The sequence below is a fragment of the Rissa tridactyla genome, chromosome 7, assembly GCF_028500815.1.
Source record: "Rissa tridactyla isolate bRisTri1 chromosome 7, bRisTri1.patW.cur.20221130, whole genome shotgun sequence".
NCBI classification, from domain to species: Eukaryota; Metazoa; Chordata; class Aves; order Charadriiformes; family Laridae; genus Rissa; species Rissa tridactyla.
The window spans coordinates 45,787,477-45,807,854 of record NC_071472.1 but is presented as its reverse complement, the minus strand read 5'-3'; the positions used below and the strand labels follow the sequence as shown (position 1 = coordinate 45,807,854).

General features: G+C 45.4%; 1 protein-coding gene across 1 annotated transcript in view; it reads left to right on the top strand.

The window, feature by feature from the left end:
• The window catches only part of GALNT17 (polypeptide N-acetylgalactosaminyltransferase 17), a 219,938-nt gene that overhangs the window by 41,676 nt on the left and 157,884 nt on the right, over nt 1–20,378 (top strand). Inside the window, exon 2 of the mRNA XM_054210227.1 lies at nt 13,289–13,472. Within this exon, the coding sequence (XP_054066202.1) occupies nt 13,289–13,472 (184 nt within the window). The remainder of the gene's footprint in view (nt 1–13,288; nt 13,473–20,378) is intronic.

Here is a 20,378-nt window from a genome sequence, read left to right as displayed (position 1 = left end):
AAGTTCAACTCCAAATTTCAGATTTAAGTGCTGCAGTCTTTGTTTCCAGCCAAGTGCATACCTGAATTGGAGGATTGATGCCAAATCAGCACCAGCCTCTGAACATTTTCAACTTGGTAGTTTGGAATCTGGGTTTCTGATGGTAATACGTTTCTATCAATAATTCGAAAACTGAGTAAGAGTGCATCCAGAGGAATAAATCCGGAGCAGCCTGACGTTATGCTCAGCATGGTTACGTAGAATAAAAGGTTTTTGGTACCCGGGACTGTCTGCTGGTAAACTCACATGGCAGATTCAAGTGAGAAGGATCAGTTTTGAGGAAGAGGGATGAAAGCTGTCAGCCATTAGATGCTTTAATAGCAATGAGTATTCCCCTCTCTGATAGAAAAAAAAAAAAAAAGGTGCTTCAGCATGTTGATATCACTGGAGGGTGTTTCTGAGGACCTTGAAGACATGTAGAGGTGAGATGCCTGAGACGAGGGGTGGACTGTGGTACACAAAGTGTAGGAAAAAGGAAAGGAAGGGCTGGGTGGTGCACAGGTAGGGTTTGTGGATGGGTTCCGGGGCTGTGGACTGGAAGTGCAGGAGGACCGTGGGTGCAGGGTTGCTGCAGCAGCGGCTGGCGCTCGAAGCGGAAGCAGAGGTGAGAACCTGTGGGGCGATGGAAAAGTCCATACTGGGAAAGCACCCCTGAACGGCAAGTGCTTATAGTACTTTGGTCTTCCACATTCCACTGGATGAGAGTGTGTACCGCAAACTGAAAATTTAAGCCCAAAAGATGAGCTCTGAGAGTGGCTCCCTGCCCTTCCTAGCTTTCCGCTCAACGTTTCTTGTTCTCTTTGAATTGCAGACCCAGGTTACTCTCAGGTGTTGTCAAAAGGTGGTATATCCTTAATAAGTAAACATGGGAGAAATGAATGTAATGCTTTTGTTTTTTCTCTTGACCTGCATCTGAAGTGGGAGCCGCGTTTTGCTCATAAATAAATAATTTCCCCAAGGAGAAGACTAATCTCTGCAGAGTTGGGGTGTGTGGGAGGCTTTGTCGTGGCGGGCAGGAAGAACAGAAGTGGCAGAACCTGAAAGGATCTTTGGGAAGGAGTGGGGGAAAAGAAACGATCCCCTTCAGCCCTCGTGTGAGTCAGGGGAGAATGCGACCCTGTCCTGCTAGGGGAAGATGTCCCTGGTTGAGGTCCTCAGCTCCCTTCGTCTACCCTGAGCTCCCAGTAAGGTCTGGTTTTCATTCTGTGCTGTAAGCATTGGGTTTGTAATCGTTTGGGGGATTGTAAAGTAATACCCCCCTTTCCTGAGAAGGGGCATCTTTTTGATGGCACCTCCAGGACCTGCTTGAGCAGTGAAGAGCTGCGGCTCAGGATTTGGCAGCTCGATGTCCATTGCAGCAGTGTTTTCCACTGGGAATCTGGTTCCCTGGTAAACCTGACCTGGAACGGCAAGGAGCTGCTAAATGAAGTTGGTGACCCTGGGTATCGTACAACCTTTTTCTCCCCTTAAGTCCTTTAATCTGCTTAAGGGTGAAGAGGGCAGGCTTTGCAAGGTGGGCGTTAATTGCATTTCTCCCTAGACAGATGGAAGAGCAAGAGGAAGATAGAACATACTGTTTGAGCGGTTGCAAGATACTTCCCAAATTGCTTAAGATGGTGAATTTTGGGATTAATTAAAATCTATCCTTAACAACTTGCCTTTCTCCCTGCATGACTAGAACAAGCAATGGCAAGGCATTTAATTTTTGTTTAAACTGTCAGGATCGATACAAAAAGAACAGTTGTTTCCTATGTGCTGGGGAGCCATGGGGTTACTCGTTAGCACGGTTTTTAGGGGTGAATTAATTTATATTCGTGGGAGCCTGTGGCCTGATCTTGGCTCCTTCGGGGCAGTTGTGGCGGTGACTTGGCATGGGGTGTGCGGTCCTGGGGGCAGGAGGGGGCCGGTAAGGGGCGAGGACTGTGAAGAGTTCAAGGGATGTGGTGTAGAAGGGAGACTGCCCTGATCAGCAGGAGCTTTAAGGGATGGAAATAAGGTGAAGGTAAGATGGAAAGACAAAGAAGAGTGCTAGAGGGCTGGGAGAGAAAATGGAGATGAGGATTACGTCTGCCTGGGAAGTCGCGGCACCATATGGCAAACGCAGGACAGGTCCTCCCAGAGAGGAGGTTTGTCAAAAGCCGTGCTTTGTGAGGCCTCTTATTTTTCACTTGGGGACCAGAAAGCAAAGTGACAAGCGTGCGTTGTCCTGACATTGGTGGCGCTGGATACATCCCTGGGATGTGTGGGAATCTCTGCCACAGGGCAGGAGGCTTACGGAGGCTCGCCCACAGAGACACCACAATCCTCAGCGCTTGCTCCACCTCTGGGGCTTCTTGTCATCATTTTAATTGAACGCATTGCTCTCAAAAAAAGGCTACAGACACTCCGTTTTTGCAAAAGAATGGAATCCTTTCAAGCACTGTAGTGGTTGAGGCCGGCCCACTGGATTGATCTGGTCCTTCAAAATCAGCCATGCAACCCAGGGGTTGGCTCTTGGAGTGAGGTGGTGGAAGTCGAGCTGCCATGCGATCAGTGTTACCTGTTGTTTGGTGTGGGGGGTCTCTGGAGGAAACCACCCTGCCATGGCACGTTGTTCTGGAGGTACTGAGCTCTTTCATTTCATCTGAGAACTCAGATTTTGTTGCTAAACGCTGATCTTTTCTGGCTAAGTCACCTTGTACAAATTATTTTCTGTGTTTGACCATCTAGAAAAGGAGTGAGGTGCGTTGTCTCTTGTGTTCTCTTGGAGCACCAAACACAATGGGACCAAGACCCTATTGTTCCGTGTACTCTCTTGTACCAAGTATTTTATGAAAAGAACGAGGACAGTCGTACTTCAGGTAGGTTAAAATCTGAGTCTTACATTTAGCTCCCTCTCAGGAGTGCTTTGAGCATTAATTATGTTTTTAAAGCACTTAGTGCCTATCATCAGAAGCTCTCTATAGAAACACAAAGTTAAATAGTCACAGATCCGTGGCCTCTTAGGAATTGTTCCCGATGTTGTACAGCATAACCATTCATAAATTTGCATTGACGGTAGAGAGCAAGCTCCAATTTTCCTTCCTTGAGACCCGTGTCTGACAAAGCGTTTAAGCTTGTGCTTTACTTAAGCACTTGAATAGTTTCACCAAGTTCAGTAACTTGGGTTTGGTAGCAAAGTACTTGAACTTAAACAAAGCTCTGCCTTCACCACATAGAGACTAAGACATACTAGAGCAATTCCAGTTTGTGTTATCTAAGAGTATCTATTGTGCTTGTCTGTTCATCACAATAATACATATATTACAAAAAACGCCTCAGATCCATTAATAGTGGCTGTGTTTGGAGAATGCAGATGTGTACAAGAATAAAGGCATTGCAGTGGAGAAAATTTCTCTCTGCTGACCGAAGTACTGCCTTTACTTCTGTCCTTCGATGTTGCAAGTCATGGCGTGTCACCCCTATGACCTATTTGCAAAGCACAAACAGATGGGAAGAAATTTGAAGAGCAAAAGCAGCTCTCTGGGGCGTCCTGTATGTCTGAGAGCACTGAATGCGCACCAGTAAACCAGCAGCAAATTGGCTCGGTCGCTGAGTGAGAACAGCATCTGAGCACAGCCAGAACAAGTATTATAAAAGAAATTAAATGCACTAAGCAAAACCCTGTAAAATAGACTTTCTTGACCTTAAAAAGTAAGTAGTAAGTTCACAGCTCAGTAAAACGCAATTAAGGAGGAAGAAGCATGTGCTGAAGATGCAGATATTAACCCTGAGTTTCTCTTTCTGCAGCTATGCTAACATAATAATTACCTATAATTGACTATTGTGGGCAATGTCATCCCTTCTCTGATATGTTGGTCTTTAAAGAATAGCTTAATGAGCAGATTTAGGGTAGCCCTGGGAGGGATAATATGGATCAAAGGGCCCCTGCAGAGAAATTTGGAAGCATGTTGAGGACCCCTCTGAAAAGTGGCGTTTCTCAGGATACAGTCCCACACACCTTTTTTTCCACTGATTCCCAACATTTTTGGCACGTTGTCCGAGTGACGTGGTGCTCTGCTTGGGGCCATGGCTCAAAAATAACCACCCAGGACTGCTTCCTTTCCTCAGTCTTGTGGGAAGTAGGGAAGGAGGAGAGAGCTCCTCGGTTGGCCTCGTCAGCCGCTGCGGGTTTTTACAGCCTGCCCTGGTGCAGGGCTTTGGTGACCGTCTCCAGTTTTCCGCCCTTTCCCCTTCCCTGGCTCCCAATGGCTTTGCACAGGGGATGCCCCGTGCGTGGGGCAGAGGTGGTTTGCACGCTGTAACGCATAACCATAAACCCAAATCACATAACCATAAAACCCAAAACGGAGTAGGCAGCTTTGCGTTTATGGTGTCTGCGCTATAGCGTGGTATTTCTTCATTTCCTTTCTTACCAAATGGCAATTTAATTTTCCCCTTTCCAACAGGCTAATCTATAGAGAGAGGATATGTTTTTATAAACAGGAAAGCAAGAACATGCATTAAAAGAAACCACAAACACTAACAGCTTGTTATGGAAACGCGATCTGGAAATAACAGATTCCTTGTGAAAATAAAAGTGCAAAATATTATTTTTAACCTTTGAATGAGGTTTAAAAAAATGTTTGCTTGTGTTTTTGTGGGTTCTTTTCTCTTCCTGTTTCCATACTTGTTCCTGTGGCTCTGCTCCGGTTCCCCGGGGTAGCCCTGTACCGTGTCAGGTGTAACTGTGGTCACGGTTTCTCTGGGGACAAGATAGATTTAAGCGATTCTTGTTTCCTCACCTTTGGCTGCGTGGTCCTGTGCTGGCACTGCGGCTCAGCACCTCCGTGCTGTGCCCAAGCAGCAGCTCTGCCCGGGTGCAGAGGGGTCGTGATGGGGATGGCAATGGACTGCATTGCCCAAAGAAGTGAAATTTTACACTGGAGTATAAAGCAGCAATGCGGAGTCAAACAAAAGGTTTGTTCGACCGTGGGTTTCTGGGAGTGGCTGGTAGGAATGACTGCCTGGGGATGAAGAGTTTGCAGGATGGCCCCACAAATCACTGCATCAGCACAAATGAGAGGGGTGATGTTTGGCTGCTGAGGGCAGGAGAGTTTGGGAACTTCTTAAACTGCCTATAGCGAAGAAGGTGTTATAATGAGCAATGTATCCTGATTTTTCCTTTGTGCTTTCTGATGCTTGGGTTGGGTCTCAAAATCAATGAGGAGACCTCAGTGCAGAATCACCGAATCATGGAATGGTTTGGGTTGGCAGGGACCTTTAAGGATCATCTAGTTTGAACGGTTGCTCAAAGCCCCATCCAACCTGACCTTGAACACTTCTAGTGATGGGGCATCCATAACTCTCTGGGCAGAAAAGCTGCTCTTGCCATCCCTGCTGCTCCTGCCATCGTCTCTTGCAGGTCTTGCGTGGAGCCACGTGTCCTGCCAGACTGATTGCCAGGCAGCTCAAACGGGAAAGCAAGATAGTTTGTACTTGCTTGAATTGCAATCTGCCATCTAAAAATAAAGCTGCAGACAATTGCTTAATTCATCACCCAAACGGGCTCACGGCTGACCAGCATAAATATGCAAGATGGCTTTTGCCCTTGGCCTTTCTCATTCAAGCTCCTGTGTCCCGAGCTCTCCGGTAGGCACGGAGCCAGCCGGCGTGGATGGGAATAGCTCGGGTGCTTCAGCAAAGCCCATCAAGTGCAGAGCTGGCACTTAGGTGTTTGCTGAATCAATACAGCATTAGGTGTGTGGACCAGGGACCTTGTCTTTCTTGTGAATGGTGACGCACCCTAAATTGATCTTTGATGTTACTGGAACAGTATCAGATTTTTAATGCGAAGTCCTGCCGTGGTTTATGTTATATTGCATTGGTAGGCTACTAATACAGTAAATGCAGACTCTTATGATACTGCATCAGGTTTTAGATCGCTGTATGTTAACTCATAGCAGATGTATTGCTGGACAAAGCTTTTAGTGTTGCTCTTTAACCTTGCTGCGGTCACCGTGAGGAGAAGCTGTGATATCTCGCCGCTGTACAGAGCGTTCACCTCTCGCAGAGCATCCATAGCAGCAGTCGTGTGCCTGGAGTCCCCCTCTTGTCCCGGAGCCTCAGCAGGTAACTCCCAGATTTACAGCTCGTAGTGGAGCAACCATCCTTGCTCACGTTGTCACTAGTCTGGTCTTAAGAAGAGAAGAAGACAAAAAAGGTGCAGAGGGAGAAGCCTTGGGAGCGTTTTGTCTGCAGCCATTGAGTGACCAATGGTGGAGAGAAAGGGCTTGCAAAAGAACTTGAACACAGATTGCTGATGCTGGAGCGTCTCACCGAGGCGGTGGCTTTAAGCCGTACAAATCCCCTCGTATCACCTCTGGATCAAGCTGCGTGTCCCGGGATGCTGTGCTGTGCTGGGGGGGATTTCCTCTGCTCTGCTGCGCATCTGGTCTTTCTCTAATTAGGTCTCATTACTGGTGTCTGGTCCCGTTGGGTGCTCTTCTATGAATTATCCCCTCCCCTCTCTAACCGAGGGTATTCTTTGCTTTCTTATTGCTCCCTGGGCATGACGGGTTTTTGTGATGGTTTATGCCAATTTAAAATAAGAGTGAGAAGACTGCTTTAGACTGTTCTAAATGCTTCATGGAAATATGCTGCTGTGTGTTGGTGGGAAATGGTTGTGCCGGCATCCCAGTAAGATTGAATCCTTGAAAGCAGGCCTTGGGCAGGGTTAATAAAGTAGAGCTCTCTGGAGTTCTTCAACATCTTGAACGTGGCTGCAGTGTGCCTGGGGTCAGCTGTCTCCCTAAATGATCTTAGTGATGTTCTTGACCCTGATTTTCCATTTTGTGATCTACTACCTTTTCCCTTTCCCCCCACCCTTCTCTCCAGTAAATAACACAGATATTTCCAGAGTATGATGGCCCCATATGTTAGTCAGAGATATAAATTTGTATTTGTGTCATAATGTGCAAGTGAGATTGCTACAACACATTCTTTTCTTCAGCTTTTCTGCAAATACACTTCATCCATCCCCCCCTCGCAGATCCAAGCCTGTTATCTGGAATTGCGAGTCAGCTGCTGGTGCTGCATATGTCACTCCATTACTTGGCAACTGCTTCAAATCTATCAATGCCTTGCCTGCAAAATATATATCCTTTCTTACAATGCATGTATCTTGCACCTGCTGATGTAATGATGTGGTTTATTACAGCATATTTCATCCCCAAAAGCACTGTGAAGTGCATGCTGGTCGCAGGAGTCGCTTGTCCCACAGCGGATGCAGGGATGCTCTGGGGTGCAGACCCCAGCTGCTGGGTGCCGTTCGCAGCGGGGCATGAGGTGGAGGGGGAAGAGCACCGGGAAGCCGGATCCATTCGAAACCATAGACCACGCTGGAGGCAGCGGGGTGTCATTGGTCATCTTGAGACAAACCTTTAACAACCGTAAGCCATTGGCCTCTTGGTTTGAAATTCTCATTTGAAAGGGGGAGCTCCCGGCAGCAGGGCATCTCCCGGGGTGGTTGTGTCGGTACACGCCTGGGAAGAGCATTGTTCTAATGAAATTGCCGGGAGTGCTTCACATGTGGCCAGGGTTTTTCCTGGGATATAAATCACCTTCAGTCTTGTCTTTTGTATCTGAACATTTCTATGTGTAAGTCCTCCATCGAAGCGCTGCCTGTTCTCCGTGCTGAGCTGCAGAGAGCTTTTCCCAGCCTACGGTTTTCTGACTCTAAACCAGTTCTGTTGCTAAGACCTGCCTTTTTTTCAACAAGTTATTTTAAAAACGGGAAGCAGAATCGTAGACACTAAAATCTTCAGACTTTGAGGGAGCAAAGATCTTTGTCCAATCTCTTCTACTAGTCCCAGGTTTTAGAATCAACTAAATCATTCCTCTGAACTGAACGGCCTCAGCCAGTTGAAGGATTTCTGTTATTTTGTGCCTGAGGCAAATCCTGATCAGAAATTATCATTTGCAACCAGAACTTGGTAGTGTAATGGCCTAAACAGGGCGAGTCTGGCTTTGAAATTCTCCTGATGACTCTATTCTCCTTGCAACGGGTGCTGATCCTCCCTCTGGCTCTGAAGGTAATTTCTCCGTGTTTCCATTTCCATATAGATAAGAAAACTCCAATTCTGCATAAGTGTATGTCTGTACATATATACGTGTATAAATGTATATTTATGTTAAAATATTTCAAACAAGCCTGCAAACTCTGTGCAGTCTGACTTTGCTTTCTTCTCCCATCCTTTTCCTAGAGGACAAGGTGGGAAGAAACCTCGACATTGTCTGACTGTTCCCATAATGATGTAACCGCAGCTGTACTTTAAACGTTCTTGGTACAGATGTTCACCCCATATATTTAATAACAAGGAGCTGTGCCCGTCCTAGGCAGCCTGCTTTGCTGTTTGCCTGGCTGGGCTGCTGGAAACGTGCCCGATTCTCGCACACCCACCTGTCAACAATTATTTAAGTGAAATCTTAGTTGTCTGTTAGACAAATTCATTTTAGTGGGAATTATTCAAATAATTTTACATACACAGGAACTTTTTTAGAGATGAAATATGTTGTATTACAGGTAAAATACTCTGTATTTTCAGTTTGTCTGTGTCTGGCTAAAATCTTGGGCCAAGCTTGGGCCCGGCAGCATTCATCTGCTGCTTTTTCTGAGTTCACATTTGTCATTCAGCGGGAAGCCAGAGGTTTGAAATTTTCTTGAAACCACCTTTCACCAGTCCCCATGTTCGTGTTTATCTCTGCGGTAAACCAACAAATCATTTGCATGGCAAAGGACACCAAAGAGCTCTGTAGGATCCATGCAGCTGAAGGAGATGTTCAGATAAAAGAGAGCTCGCTGGAAAAGCGCTGCCCAAATGGAAGGTGATAGCACTGGTCCTGTAGCAAGGGGGATTTGTCGGAAACCTGCAGCAGCATCGGATTTTGGGGATATACTGGCTTTTGGTAGGTGGTCAGCCCTGGGAAAAACATACCTAGCATTCACACTGAATAAAATGGTATAGGGTTCAGGGGAATACTGATTTTTTTCCTCTGGACTTTAGTATTTAAACTCACTTTTAAAATTTGTATTTGTTCTCCCCTCCCCTCAAGAAAAGGATCTCTTCTTTTCCAATCCCGTTCGTACTACTTTTGGTTTCCTTTGCGACAGTATAAGGATGCTTTGGGGAGGCGGCGAGGGCAAAGGAAGCTGGCAGAGCCGCTTGTGTTTCGCGCTCCCGGAACGATTTCCCTGTGGCAGTGCCTGGTCGCGTATTACGTACGTGTAACCTACAGTCAGAGGAACTTGCATTTTTTAGTCCAATAAACAAAAGGCCTGAGCAAAGGCTGGGTAAAAATTGCGTAGAAACTGCTGCAGGGAGAAAAGAGAAAATCCCAGGTCTCTGGTTCCACCAAAGCTGCAAAGGAAAATTGGTGCCTGTTAGTCTGCCAATTACCCTTATCGTTAATGAGTCCTCCCGTTAATAGTCTGTATTTGCAGCGATCAGCAGGACAACACTAAAAACTTCAGCAGTTTTCCATAATTTCAAGCACTACCTATGACATTGGGCCCTTTGGTATCTATTCTAGTATCTCATAAAACACCCCAGGAAGCCGCTCTGTTGTATCGTCCCTTCCCATCGCCGCCATGAGGTCAGGCAGTGGCAGTGTCCGCAGTGGAACACGTGGCACGTATGAGGCCATTTACCTCATCAGCTTTGCTTTCTTTCCCCTGAGTCAGAAATTTCGTGTTGGCCTCCAAGTTCCTGGCTGACGCGAGGCCAGAGGCAGACGGCCCTGAGAGAGCGACGGGGGCTGGAAGATCCATGGTGTTTAGCTTAAATACGAGCTGTACTTTTCAAAGACATCTACTTTCATTTTCTCTTTATGCTTCTCTTATTTTTCAGTACCGTTTCAGTATTATTTATTCCTTCTCAAGAAGGGTTTGTGTTCCTCTCTCCTACAGGAACGTGCCTTTCAGTCTGAGCTCTGCATCATGTGTAATTCGTGCAGCAGGATGACATAAACAAATGAGGAAGGATGACATAAAAAATTTGCTTTTCTGGAAAGCTTACCTATGTTATTTCTTCCTGTTCTTATCCCTTCTCCAGCCCCAGTTTTAAGGCTCAGGACCCCTGTTTCTCATAAATGCCTTTCAATTTCAGCTAATCTTCCCTCTTCCCTGGCTTTCTAGGTTTGTATCAGTAGGGTTAATGTTTTCCTTCATCTAGGCTGACATGTAGCAGAATCCCTTCCCAAGGCGCCTGCTGCCTGCGGAGCCCGTTTGGCCGGGTGCTGTAGAAATGAAGGCTGTGTATCACGTTGTAGTGTATTTTACCAGAGGTTTTCTCTATCCTAGAAAACTCCTGTCTCTTATGAAATATACTGCTAGTTTAAGGGGAGAATAATATATTTACTATAACTGTACTCAGTCGAGGAATAATTTTGCTGTAGAGATTAAATTTTTATATCATCTTGAAGAAAACCAGCTCTTTGTCAGTCTCCAGGGGATCCGATGTCTGGCCGTTTCAGCAGGAGTGGCTCAGATCTTAGCAGCTCTACGTTGTGTCTTTTTTTCCCTTCTAGTCCTTCAATATAAGAGCAACACACTCCTTTTGTCCCCAAGTTCAGATATTCTAGGAGATTCTGAAAAAAAAATCCTGTTTTCATTTCTAAGGTACCTGTTGGGTGAATGTGGCTTAAGGATGAGTGAAGCTCACAACTGTTTGGAGCTCTGATCTACGCTGTCCATCTAATTGTGATGCGGCCCGTTACCATCTCATGAGCTTGCAGAATTCCCTAGGGAGTGAATCCACTCCAAAGATCAAGCTTTTTTTGTCGGGGGATTAATGCTGTTTATCGCTGCAGATAGGCCGGAGCAGGCATCAGGAGAGACTTCTTGGCAGCAGTTCAGCGCTGCTTCTTTGGTACCTGCCCGGAATGGTAAGGGATATTTGGTCTGTGACTTGGGAACAGTTCTGACTCTCTACTTTTTAGCCCATTTCTTCAAGGAGATAAGCTGATGGGATCATGCTCTTGCTCTTTCTTGCTCATTGTGTCTCTGTGTGTAACTTCTGGCCTTTCTGGGCCAATATAGCAGCCTTCCAGTCCCTAAAGGGGCTCCAGGAAAGCTGGGGTTGGACTCTGGATCAGGGAGGGGAGCCATAGGACGAGGGGGACTGATTTTCTACTGAAAGAGCGGAGATTGAGATGAGATGTGAGGAAGGGTGGCCTCATTGCTGTGAGGGTGGTGAGCCCCTGGCCCAGGTTGCCCAGAGAAGCTGTGGCTGCCCCATCCCTGGAGGGGTTCAAGGCCAGGTTGGACGGGGCTTGGAGCAACCTGGGCTGGTGGGAGGTGTTTGCTTTAAAAGCAAACTGGTAGATCCTGAGGATAGCTATAGTAGAAGTATGAGCATGCTAGATGCCATGGAAGGACTTCACAGCTCTGCGTTATGGTCTTTTGGCCAAGAACTGGCATTAATGGCAGTAAGACAATTTCTTACAGGTTTTGCTAGAAACCTTTCATAGCTAAGGTGAAAAAGAAGGAATTAAAATTCTAAAATGAGTTTCTGTTGTAAAGTGTGTGTTTATAGTGGTAAAACCCTCTGCTGATGAACTGAGGAAGCCCTTTTGTCTTTTTGGTGTAACGAGGAGCAGGACATGATCTGGGGTACCCTGAGGGAAGGTATGCATCTACAGGTGAACCGTTCCCGAGTAGAAAAGGTCTGATTTTGATTAAGAAATAGACATTTTGAGAAGACTTGTCTCTTTGTGAGAACATTTTTAAAAAAATACTGTTTTATTTCTGTTGGAGTCCGTGTCTGAAATGAAATTGGGATCTCTTCTCTTCGTAAGCAAGCTGAGGGGTGTCCCTCCAGCCCTTTGGGGTTAGGAAGTTCATGCAGTGATCTGCTGGCCTTCTGCAGGCTAGAAAGTTTCACCTTTCCCAGCTTTCTTGACTTACTCCTCTGATGTGGCTGAGCCTAGAGATGGAAAAAGGCCACTTGGATATCTAATCCATGCCCACGTCACAGCCAGGTGCTCCTTGTGGTTGATTTGTTATTATTGTCCTCGGATAAAATCTAATCAAGCCCAGTGCGGTCAGAGGGACTCCATCAACTCTCAGAAGCTCCCTAGCAGGGAAGGCTGTTCAGAGGTTCCTTGTCAGAAGGAATAATAATAATAATCATAATAATTTCTATTCGAGGCATCAAACTGTGATTCACATTCATAGGTGATTTTCTTACTGCCTCACAACATTACTTTTTGATGGAAAAAAGTGTTTAAATCTGTGTCTCGTAGATGGGGAGGCAGAGTGTGTTGTCCAGAGCAATGGAAATCTGTGGTAGGTTTGGGAGCTGGACCACGCTCTTGGGTCGTGAAGGCCTGTGCATAACCTCGAGGTTATCGTCCCTTCAGAGGCATCAGTGGGCATGACAGCCTGTCCTGCTCTCAAAGTCAGGGCTCCGCCATTAAAACAAAGGGCAATATACTCTGCTGTCTTTATCTAAAACAAACACACACACAGACACAACCCAAAAACCCAAACAAAATCATCCGTCGTTTTTTCTTTTGGTTTCTGACAGAAAGAAGAGTGTGACTCTCTGCTAATGAAAAATATTAAAATTCTAGATGTCCTGTGTAATAAATAATAGCATGTGCATGAACTTGGCTTCCCACAATCACCACCAAATCATCAATATAGCTCTTTTTGTGCCGCTCATTTTGAACTTTGCTTATTTCCTTCAGCTATGCAGATATAAATAAATAATTCCACTTGATAAAGGTCTGGGAATGCTATACTTTAAAAGATAAGAAAGCTTTGAGGGGAAATTGTTTTTAAATCCATAACATTTGTATGCTGTTCACTGTTCATACTGAGCAAAAATTAATTCAGTTGGCAGTTAACCAACCCTATTTTATTCTTATTCTGTGTTCAACCTATCCTTCTCCTGGGGACATCTAACCTTATACGTAATTACCTCTCTGAGAGTGGGAAGGAGGCCTAAATAACCTTCCTAACAACTAAATAAATGCACAGATCCCTGGGACAGGTTATCAGTTGGACGCTGGTGGCAGAGCTCTCAGGATCATGTGCCTGAGCCATGAAGGATTTCAAGACTTGAGTCGTTTTTGTTGCAGCTCCGTTCAAATTCCATCTAGAATTTGAAATGTTTTCAGAAAATCAAAACAAAACACCCTGGATTTTCAGATTATTTTTGTTTCTTTGATAGCTTGGAAATGTCGGTGATGAATTTTAACAGTGATGGTGGCTTTTTTTTCTCTCGAGGTCTGTCCAAGTCACTCGGTCTCATTGAAGGCTATGGTGGACGTGGTAAAGGTGGGCTTCCAGCCACCCTGTCCCCTGAGGAGGAGGAGAAAGCAAAGGGACCACATGAGAAATATGGCTACAACTCCTACCTCAGTGAGAAAATTTCACTGGATCGTTCCATACCAGATTATCGTCCAACCAAGTAAGTCCCGGTTGCTCCATGAAGGAGTGCACATGTTCAGGTATCATCCACGAGCCAGGAGTGATGGTGGCTTTCATATTCTCGGGTGATACTGTTCGCTCTTCCCTCCTTATCCTTCGCAGGGCCGTGCTCAGTAATGAGCAACCGCTGTAGTTTGGCTGAAGCTGAGATAGCTCACAAAGACAATTTATCAGGAAAAGAAAGCGAGTTTTTTTCCCGTTCTTCTCTCTCTCTCTTTTTATTTTCCTAAAGCAACGCGTTATTTTGGGTGGTAGTAATGCGATCAGAAGCTCACATCTGCTTTTGTCAGCAAAGGGTTGTTTGCTGGAGCTATTGGCCTTTGGTGTTTGTTAGCCTGTAAATGTGCGCAAAGACTCTCCCTTTCTCCACCCTCGTCAGCTCCTTCATGTCCCTGGAAGACCTCCGGGGCTCTCCGGCTGCCCTCGTGCTCCTCCTGGGACGCTGCTGTGGGATCTCCTCTTGGAGATCTGTGCAGACACCTTTGAAGGGACTCAGTGGCTCAGGTGGCAATATCCTTTCTCTACTGTTCTTCCAGAATGACCTTCTATGATGATGGTGATGTTTACCTGCTAAGCACCGCAAAAGAATGGACTTTAAACGAGATACCAAATCATTTTGTTAAGAGTGTGAGAAAAGACATGCTGTAAGTTTATCTTTAGGAAAGTTAATTTTAGATACGGCTAGCAACGTGTTCCTCAAAATAGGAAAGTGTCAATTTGTCCAGGCCTGGAGTGAAATCCCTGATAAAAAAATGAGCTGAGAGAGATTTAGATTCTGAAAGATACGTGTCCAGTGCCTGTGGCGTTAGGACAGTGACAAAGCCATTGCTTGGCATCTGCAAACCATTGAAAATCATGCAGCAAGGGGATGCAGCTACATGTCTCCAGCGTACTGGCAAATTGTTAAGGATGTGAGAGCATGGGGAGCTTTTGTTCCTTCACTTCTCTGCATGCTGCATGAATTTCAAGCAGCCACTCAGAGTTTCCAAGGCTGTCAACCACTGACAACAGAAATATTTGGATGAGTTTTCAAAGGAATGGAGGCCCAGCCTCCAATTCTGTTGGCACGGTTCGTCTTGACAAAATGAATTGCAGGAACAAATTGCACCTTTGGCTATATGATATGCAAATCCCACTACAATGACAAATCCTTGAAGTGAGACCTACTCTAGCAGTTACCTGAGTCTGAGCTTCTTATTTTCATTTCTCATCCAGAACTCTGACTTCTAGCAGAGCCAGCATTACTTTGTGAGAATTAATTTGAGAAGTAGTGTTTTTTCAGATCTTGGGGGGGAAGAAAAGGATTAATTCTGACATTTTTAGGTTTGCATTGTATTCTTCCTCCGTGCCACTATCCGTCATTTCATGGGAGGGTGGTGGAGAGGACAGAGCAGACATGGCAATTTATTTAAATATGCATCGTTTTGGAGCCGGGCTAATACTTCGGAGGGAATTTGTGAGCGCTGACTGCAGCTGCATACCTTAGTGTCTTTTATCTATGAAATAACTTCAGGAGTGTGTTTTGGTTATTGCCTGTTTTTTTTTTTTTTTTTTTTTTTTTTTTTTAGGGCTCAATTGTCTTGGTATTGTAAGAGAGCAGTTGGTCTGATTATGAAATAGGCTTGAATTTGCTGGAGGATTTGAAAAGTTTCAGCTTTTTCTACTTGTGACTTCAAGATCCATTCGCTATTTTGCGCATGCATTTTTATGGCTGGTTTTATGAAGGGTTTAATACAAACCATTTAAGTCGAGTATCCTGGTCTCTGATTAAAATAGATTCAAGTCAAAGGAAATGAGCCTAAATGGTTTTGAAATTGCGGCATTAGTGGGGAAAAACTGTTGAAAACCCTCCAGCTGATAAGCATTACAAAGCTTGTATTAGTTTTAAATATAATAGTGAAGCCTGTTTGGTTCAACTAAAGGCTGTTCGGCGTCTAGAATGCCAATAGACTTGAACTGTTCCTAGCAGTGTCTGTTGCTCATGTGTTCTTTCCTTTTGATTTTCTCTTTTTTCAGAGAAACAGATGATTGTGATCAAGTGTCACTTTCTTGAGTGCTGAGCCATGCCGGATCAGACCTCTTAGTCCTTTTCCTGCCCTCTCTTTGTGACTGTGGCTGAAACGAAGGGGAGAAAGGGGAGTTTAGGGGAAATTTGGCATGATTTATAACCTTTCTGTATTCAGACTCCCTGCAGCTGGTGGTCAGCATCGCTAAGGGTTCAGACGCAGGTGTCCCTGCTCAGCGTGATTAGCGGGCACATGTTGGCAATGAGGAGGCATCATGAGTCCCAGCTGATGGCCTTTCCAGTCCCTGCCCAGAGGCAGCAGAGAGGACAGAGGGGAATTTCCCTGGACAAAATGGTCCAAGAGGTGTTGGATACAGGATCGCGCTTAGGAGAAGGTAAGGTCTTTCCCAGGGCAAGGAGTGGCAGAGTAACTTCCTTGTCTTGAATTGGGGAATTGTGGTGTTTGGTTTTGGTAGTTTGGATTACCGTCTTTGTTTTGGCTATAAAATGCAGTTTATTTGAGGGATTTTCTTTTCTTTTCTTAAAAGCTGAGGCTGCTCGCCTAGGCTGGAAGGTAGAAAGTCTACCCTGCCATTCGCCACTCGAGCAGTATTGGGCTTTACGCTGGGCTGATTCCCAAAGAAGTAGTGCTGATCGTACGGACACGTGTGTGTGGTACTGATACCGTAAGGGACCTGTGCCTGGAGGACCTTAGTTTTGAGCTCATTAATACTGATCCTGGCCTTCTGCTGAGTAGGAAAGGTTGTGCTGGGTGTGCGATGCAACCTGCTTTTAGAGTGAATCGGGTAATGGTAGTACGTTTTGGCTACCGAGAAAGCTACTCCTTGGCTAAAATAAGGGAGGACTAGCATTTTGGTGCAAGGGACCTTATTTCAAGTCTTGCTATGGAACAGTGGGGTGATGAGACAGGCATAGGGGACACACTTCTATCTTGCTTGATTAGTTTTTGGGACTTTCAGATGAGATTTCTGCGTGTTTTGGGAAACAATTACTGCTTCTAGATTGGAAGTACGCAAGGTGCTGCCTGCAGACTGCGGGACTTTTAAACAAATCTCTAAAAAAATGAGCTGGAGAGATTTTCTTCAATTTTCTGCAAAAGCGGCAAAGGACAAGGCTGATCCATGAGTTTTATTGTTGATCAATTCATGGCATTTTCTGTTTGCCTATGAAGGATGGGGAGGGTATAAGAAGATGTGTTGTTTTCTTTATTGAAAGTGAAGCATATTTACATGGGATCCTAAAGGCTGCTAACATTCCCCGCTTTGATACAAGATTTTATGCACCTCAGTTTTATTCTGTGATGTATGATTTTAATGGGAACCCCTCCTACACGTAGCAGGAAAATAAAAATTGCTGTGTTAGATTGGTCTGCCTGTCCATTCTCTCCAGTATCTAATCTCTGATGGTGGAATTACCAGCTGCTTCAGGTTGAAGAAATCATATTAAGGAAAACTATGAAATAATCTGCCCATCTGGTACGTTCTGTCTTCTTGATTCTCTCTCTTCAATCCTATCTAATATAAATGTGGAGTTCTCATTATCTCTTTAAAAGTCTCTTCCTTTCTGGAATCCTGCTAAGCTCTGATTCAGTGGTATTTTATGGCATTATGGGATTAAGGAGTAGATTTAAGAAAAATAATACCCACAATTGTTATGACTATTGAATCATTGGGTGAAGATGACATATTCCTGCTGCTGTGAATCTCTCAGCAGCTGTTCCTCATGCAGGCGAGCCTCAGGATATTAAAACGAAAAGGAAAAATGGCGTAAGTGATAAGCAACTTCCACGGCTTGATTTTTCAGAGGTTTTGAGGGCTTCCTAGCCAGGAGCCCCTACCCTTCCTCCTGCCTGCCGTGTGCATCCTGCGTATGGGTCGGGCCAAGCATGGGACACCTTTGGCGGTGTGTGTCGGGAGCTTCATCTGCTCTTGTGTTTTTGCAGCATGCGCCTGGTAAAAGGTTTGTATTTACCGGCTGGACCACGTGGCCTGAGAGCAGTGACCTGGGTAGAGCCGTACCATCACCTGGAAGCCATTGCGAAAGATTAAGCAGTTACATATCACTGACTCGATTTTAATTTTTCCCAGTGGTGTGTTTGGGGGTTGAGTCACAGTCATTACACTCAAGTGTCTCAAGTGGCTGAATCACCCGTTTATTTCTGTAGCTGCCTTCCTTGGGAGCAATTGGGCTTTTTAGCACCATCTGGCTTTAGCTGGTTTTATTACCAGAGATTTCTGTGTAGCAGCTAGTTGAGAGTCTTTCTTTGGGATACAGAATCGTTTAGGTCGGAAAAGGCCTTTAAGATCATCAAGTCCAACTGTTCACCTAGCATACTGGAAAAGACAGTTTAGAAAAGACTTTGGGTTGTTCTTTGACAACTTGATTAACTAAGTACTATATCTGTTCTTGATTTTATTTTTATTTAAAGTGGTCTGTGTGTGCCCCTTGGGGGCTCTCAGCATGTCCATACTGGATGCTAGAACATATCCTGGGGTGGAGGGAGCAAGCTGTAGCGGGAGGCACTGCTCCCTTTAGGGTATCTCCCCAGCCCTGGAGAGCCCCTTGCCCTCTGCCATGGGGCTGCCTTTGGGTCTCAGCCTCCACTCGGGTTACTGGGGTATTGCAGGGCCAAAGAGTTTGATTTTGGTTTTATAATCAAAACTGAGTACATCTTTGGAAAGTCGCGAACATGGATGTGACTTGGATGATACATCAGGACTGTCCAGGAGGATGGAGACCTGTAATTCAGTCTCCTGCCTGTGAGACCGCACTTGCCTTCGCATCTCCCTTGTGCTGGACCCAAGACGTTCTCGTCCTGCGCTGGCCATATCCACTCTCAGGGCTTGCCCTGCAGACTCCAAGACCCGCAGTGTTTTGTGCCGTGAGGCTCAACCCGTGGTTGGCTCTGATGGGGCTCAGGACAGTCTCTGTAGGAACTAAAAAGACCTGGCTTGGCAGGTGCCTTCATCTCAGTTTTCTCTTGTACCAAGGTGCCGGAATGAGATCCTTTCTCAGCACCTATCATGACTTGGGCAGGAGACTGCCCTGCATGCCGCTTCATACCTCTGGCATCACATTTGTCTTAGTGGCATGTTTTTTCCCCAGAATAGATGGCATGCAACCTCCTTCAAGCTCTGCTTGGAGCAAAATGCTTTTTGCCTTTCCCCCCTGCCTAAACGAGCATATTCTTTTTGATAGATGGCGGTGGACATCTGCAAATATCACCGCATCAAGTGAGGGAGCTCTTTATTGTTGGTTTCCTCAAGTTTTGAGTAGCTGGGACATTCCTGCAGTCACGCGTTTGTGATATTATGCCAGTTACTCGGTCGTGTCCTGCCCTAGGGTGTTTAGCCAGGCTTGATGAAATGAGGCGAGGGAGGAGGACAGCGCTTAAAAAGACCAAAAAAAACTATTTGAATTACGCTGGTGATATTTGCTGGGAAATAGAGTTTCGTGACTGTTTATTTGTAGTCATTGCTATTTATTGCAAACAAAAGAGGTCAAAAGAGCTCTCTTCTCTCTTGCATGCACAATACGTTATTTTACCTTTTGCAAAGAGGTTTTTGTTTTGTTTTTGTTTTTCAATCCTACGTACAAACAATAGGAAGGAAAAGAGGCAGGATGTGGTGATTTTTCTTTGTCAATGAACTGAAGGGAAAAGTAGTGAGGAATCAAGACAGCGTAAGAAGGAAAAGAAACGTGACTCTTGGATGTGAAATGGTGTTTGAATAGCATGTGGGAGTGCATTAAAGGATGCTTTCATCTCTAGGAAAAAGTCAGAACTACTTGTGTGTCTTCTCTCCTGCTAGATAGTTGTGGTCTGACCCAGCGTTGTGTGAAAAACGCTCTTGCCCTTGGCTTTTTATGGCTTAAGCCATAAAAAAGGCAAAGTAATATTTTCCAATACTTGGAAACATGCCATCTGAAAATTTTCTGGGAGAGCAAGTAAAGAAATCAAGCAGTAAGTGTCAGTGTCAAAGCTCTGGCTTAAAGGGAACGTGCCTCAGAACAAGGCTCACCAGAAGTAGATCAGTTTTGCAGTTGAGGGACAGGGTGCCGGATATTTTCTATCCGTACACGCCACCCTGCTCAGTCTGATCCCTCTCTGCCCTGATAGGGATAGGAAGACACTTGCAAACCCAGCTTCAGACCTGAAATGGTTTGGTTTTTCTTTCTCCGGCATCATCGAGGCACTTGGGATCTGAAGATCCTAGTGCTGGGGAGGCCCTGTGCGCCGCCTGCCTCCCCAGGGACGGCGCTGCGGCTTTTGGTGACTTTCGGGTGGTTTGCACGAATGGAAAAACCTGATTTATTGTTGCATTGCTTTTCTGGTACTAATACAAACCAGCGTGCTATTGAATAAATACTGGTATTGATCTTTATTCCTCAGAGCATACCAATATGCGCGTATGGAGATTGTTATTGGATTTCCAGTAATTCTTTTTCTTAAAAACTGGGCAAGTAAAGTCCCTAAAGACACACTTTTCCACCTGTGCTTGGTATTTGCTGATTATTTTTTGTGCCTGCCGCTGTGTTCCTGGGAGGCGGCTCCGTGCCCGGGGCAGCGTGGAGCCTGGTACGCGCGGGTGGGCAGGCAGGGTTGGCTCCAGAGAGCTGTGGAAAATCAGTGTAGAGCTGAAAGTGTCTGACTGCCTGTTGACAAGTTTGGGGGTTTATTTTTTATTTCTATTCTGGATTTAGACAGAGACGCAGGACAATGTCCTTTTTTTTTTTTTTTTCCCCTTTTTTTTTTCTTTTTCCCCCCTCAGAGTAAAGGTCATTGAAGTCTAGTTTGTCTGACAAGTCTGCATGCTCTGTGTGGAGCCAGAAATGTGTCAAAAACCTTCGGTGCTTATAAGT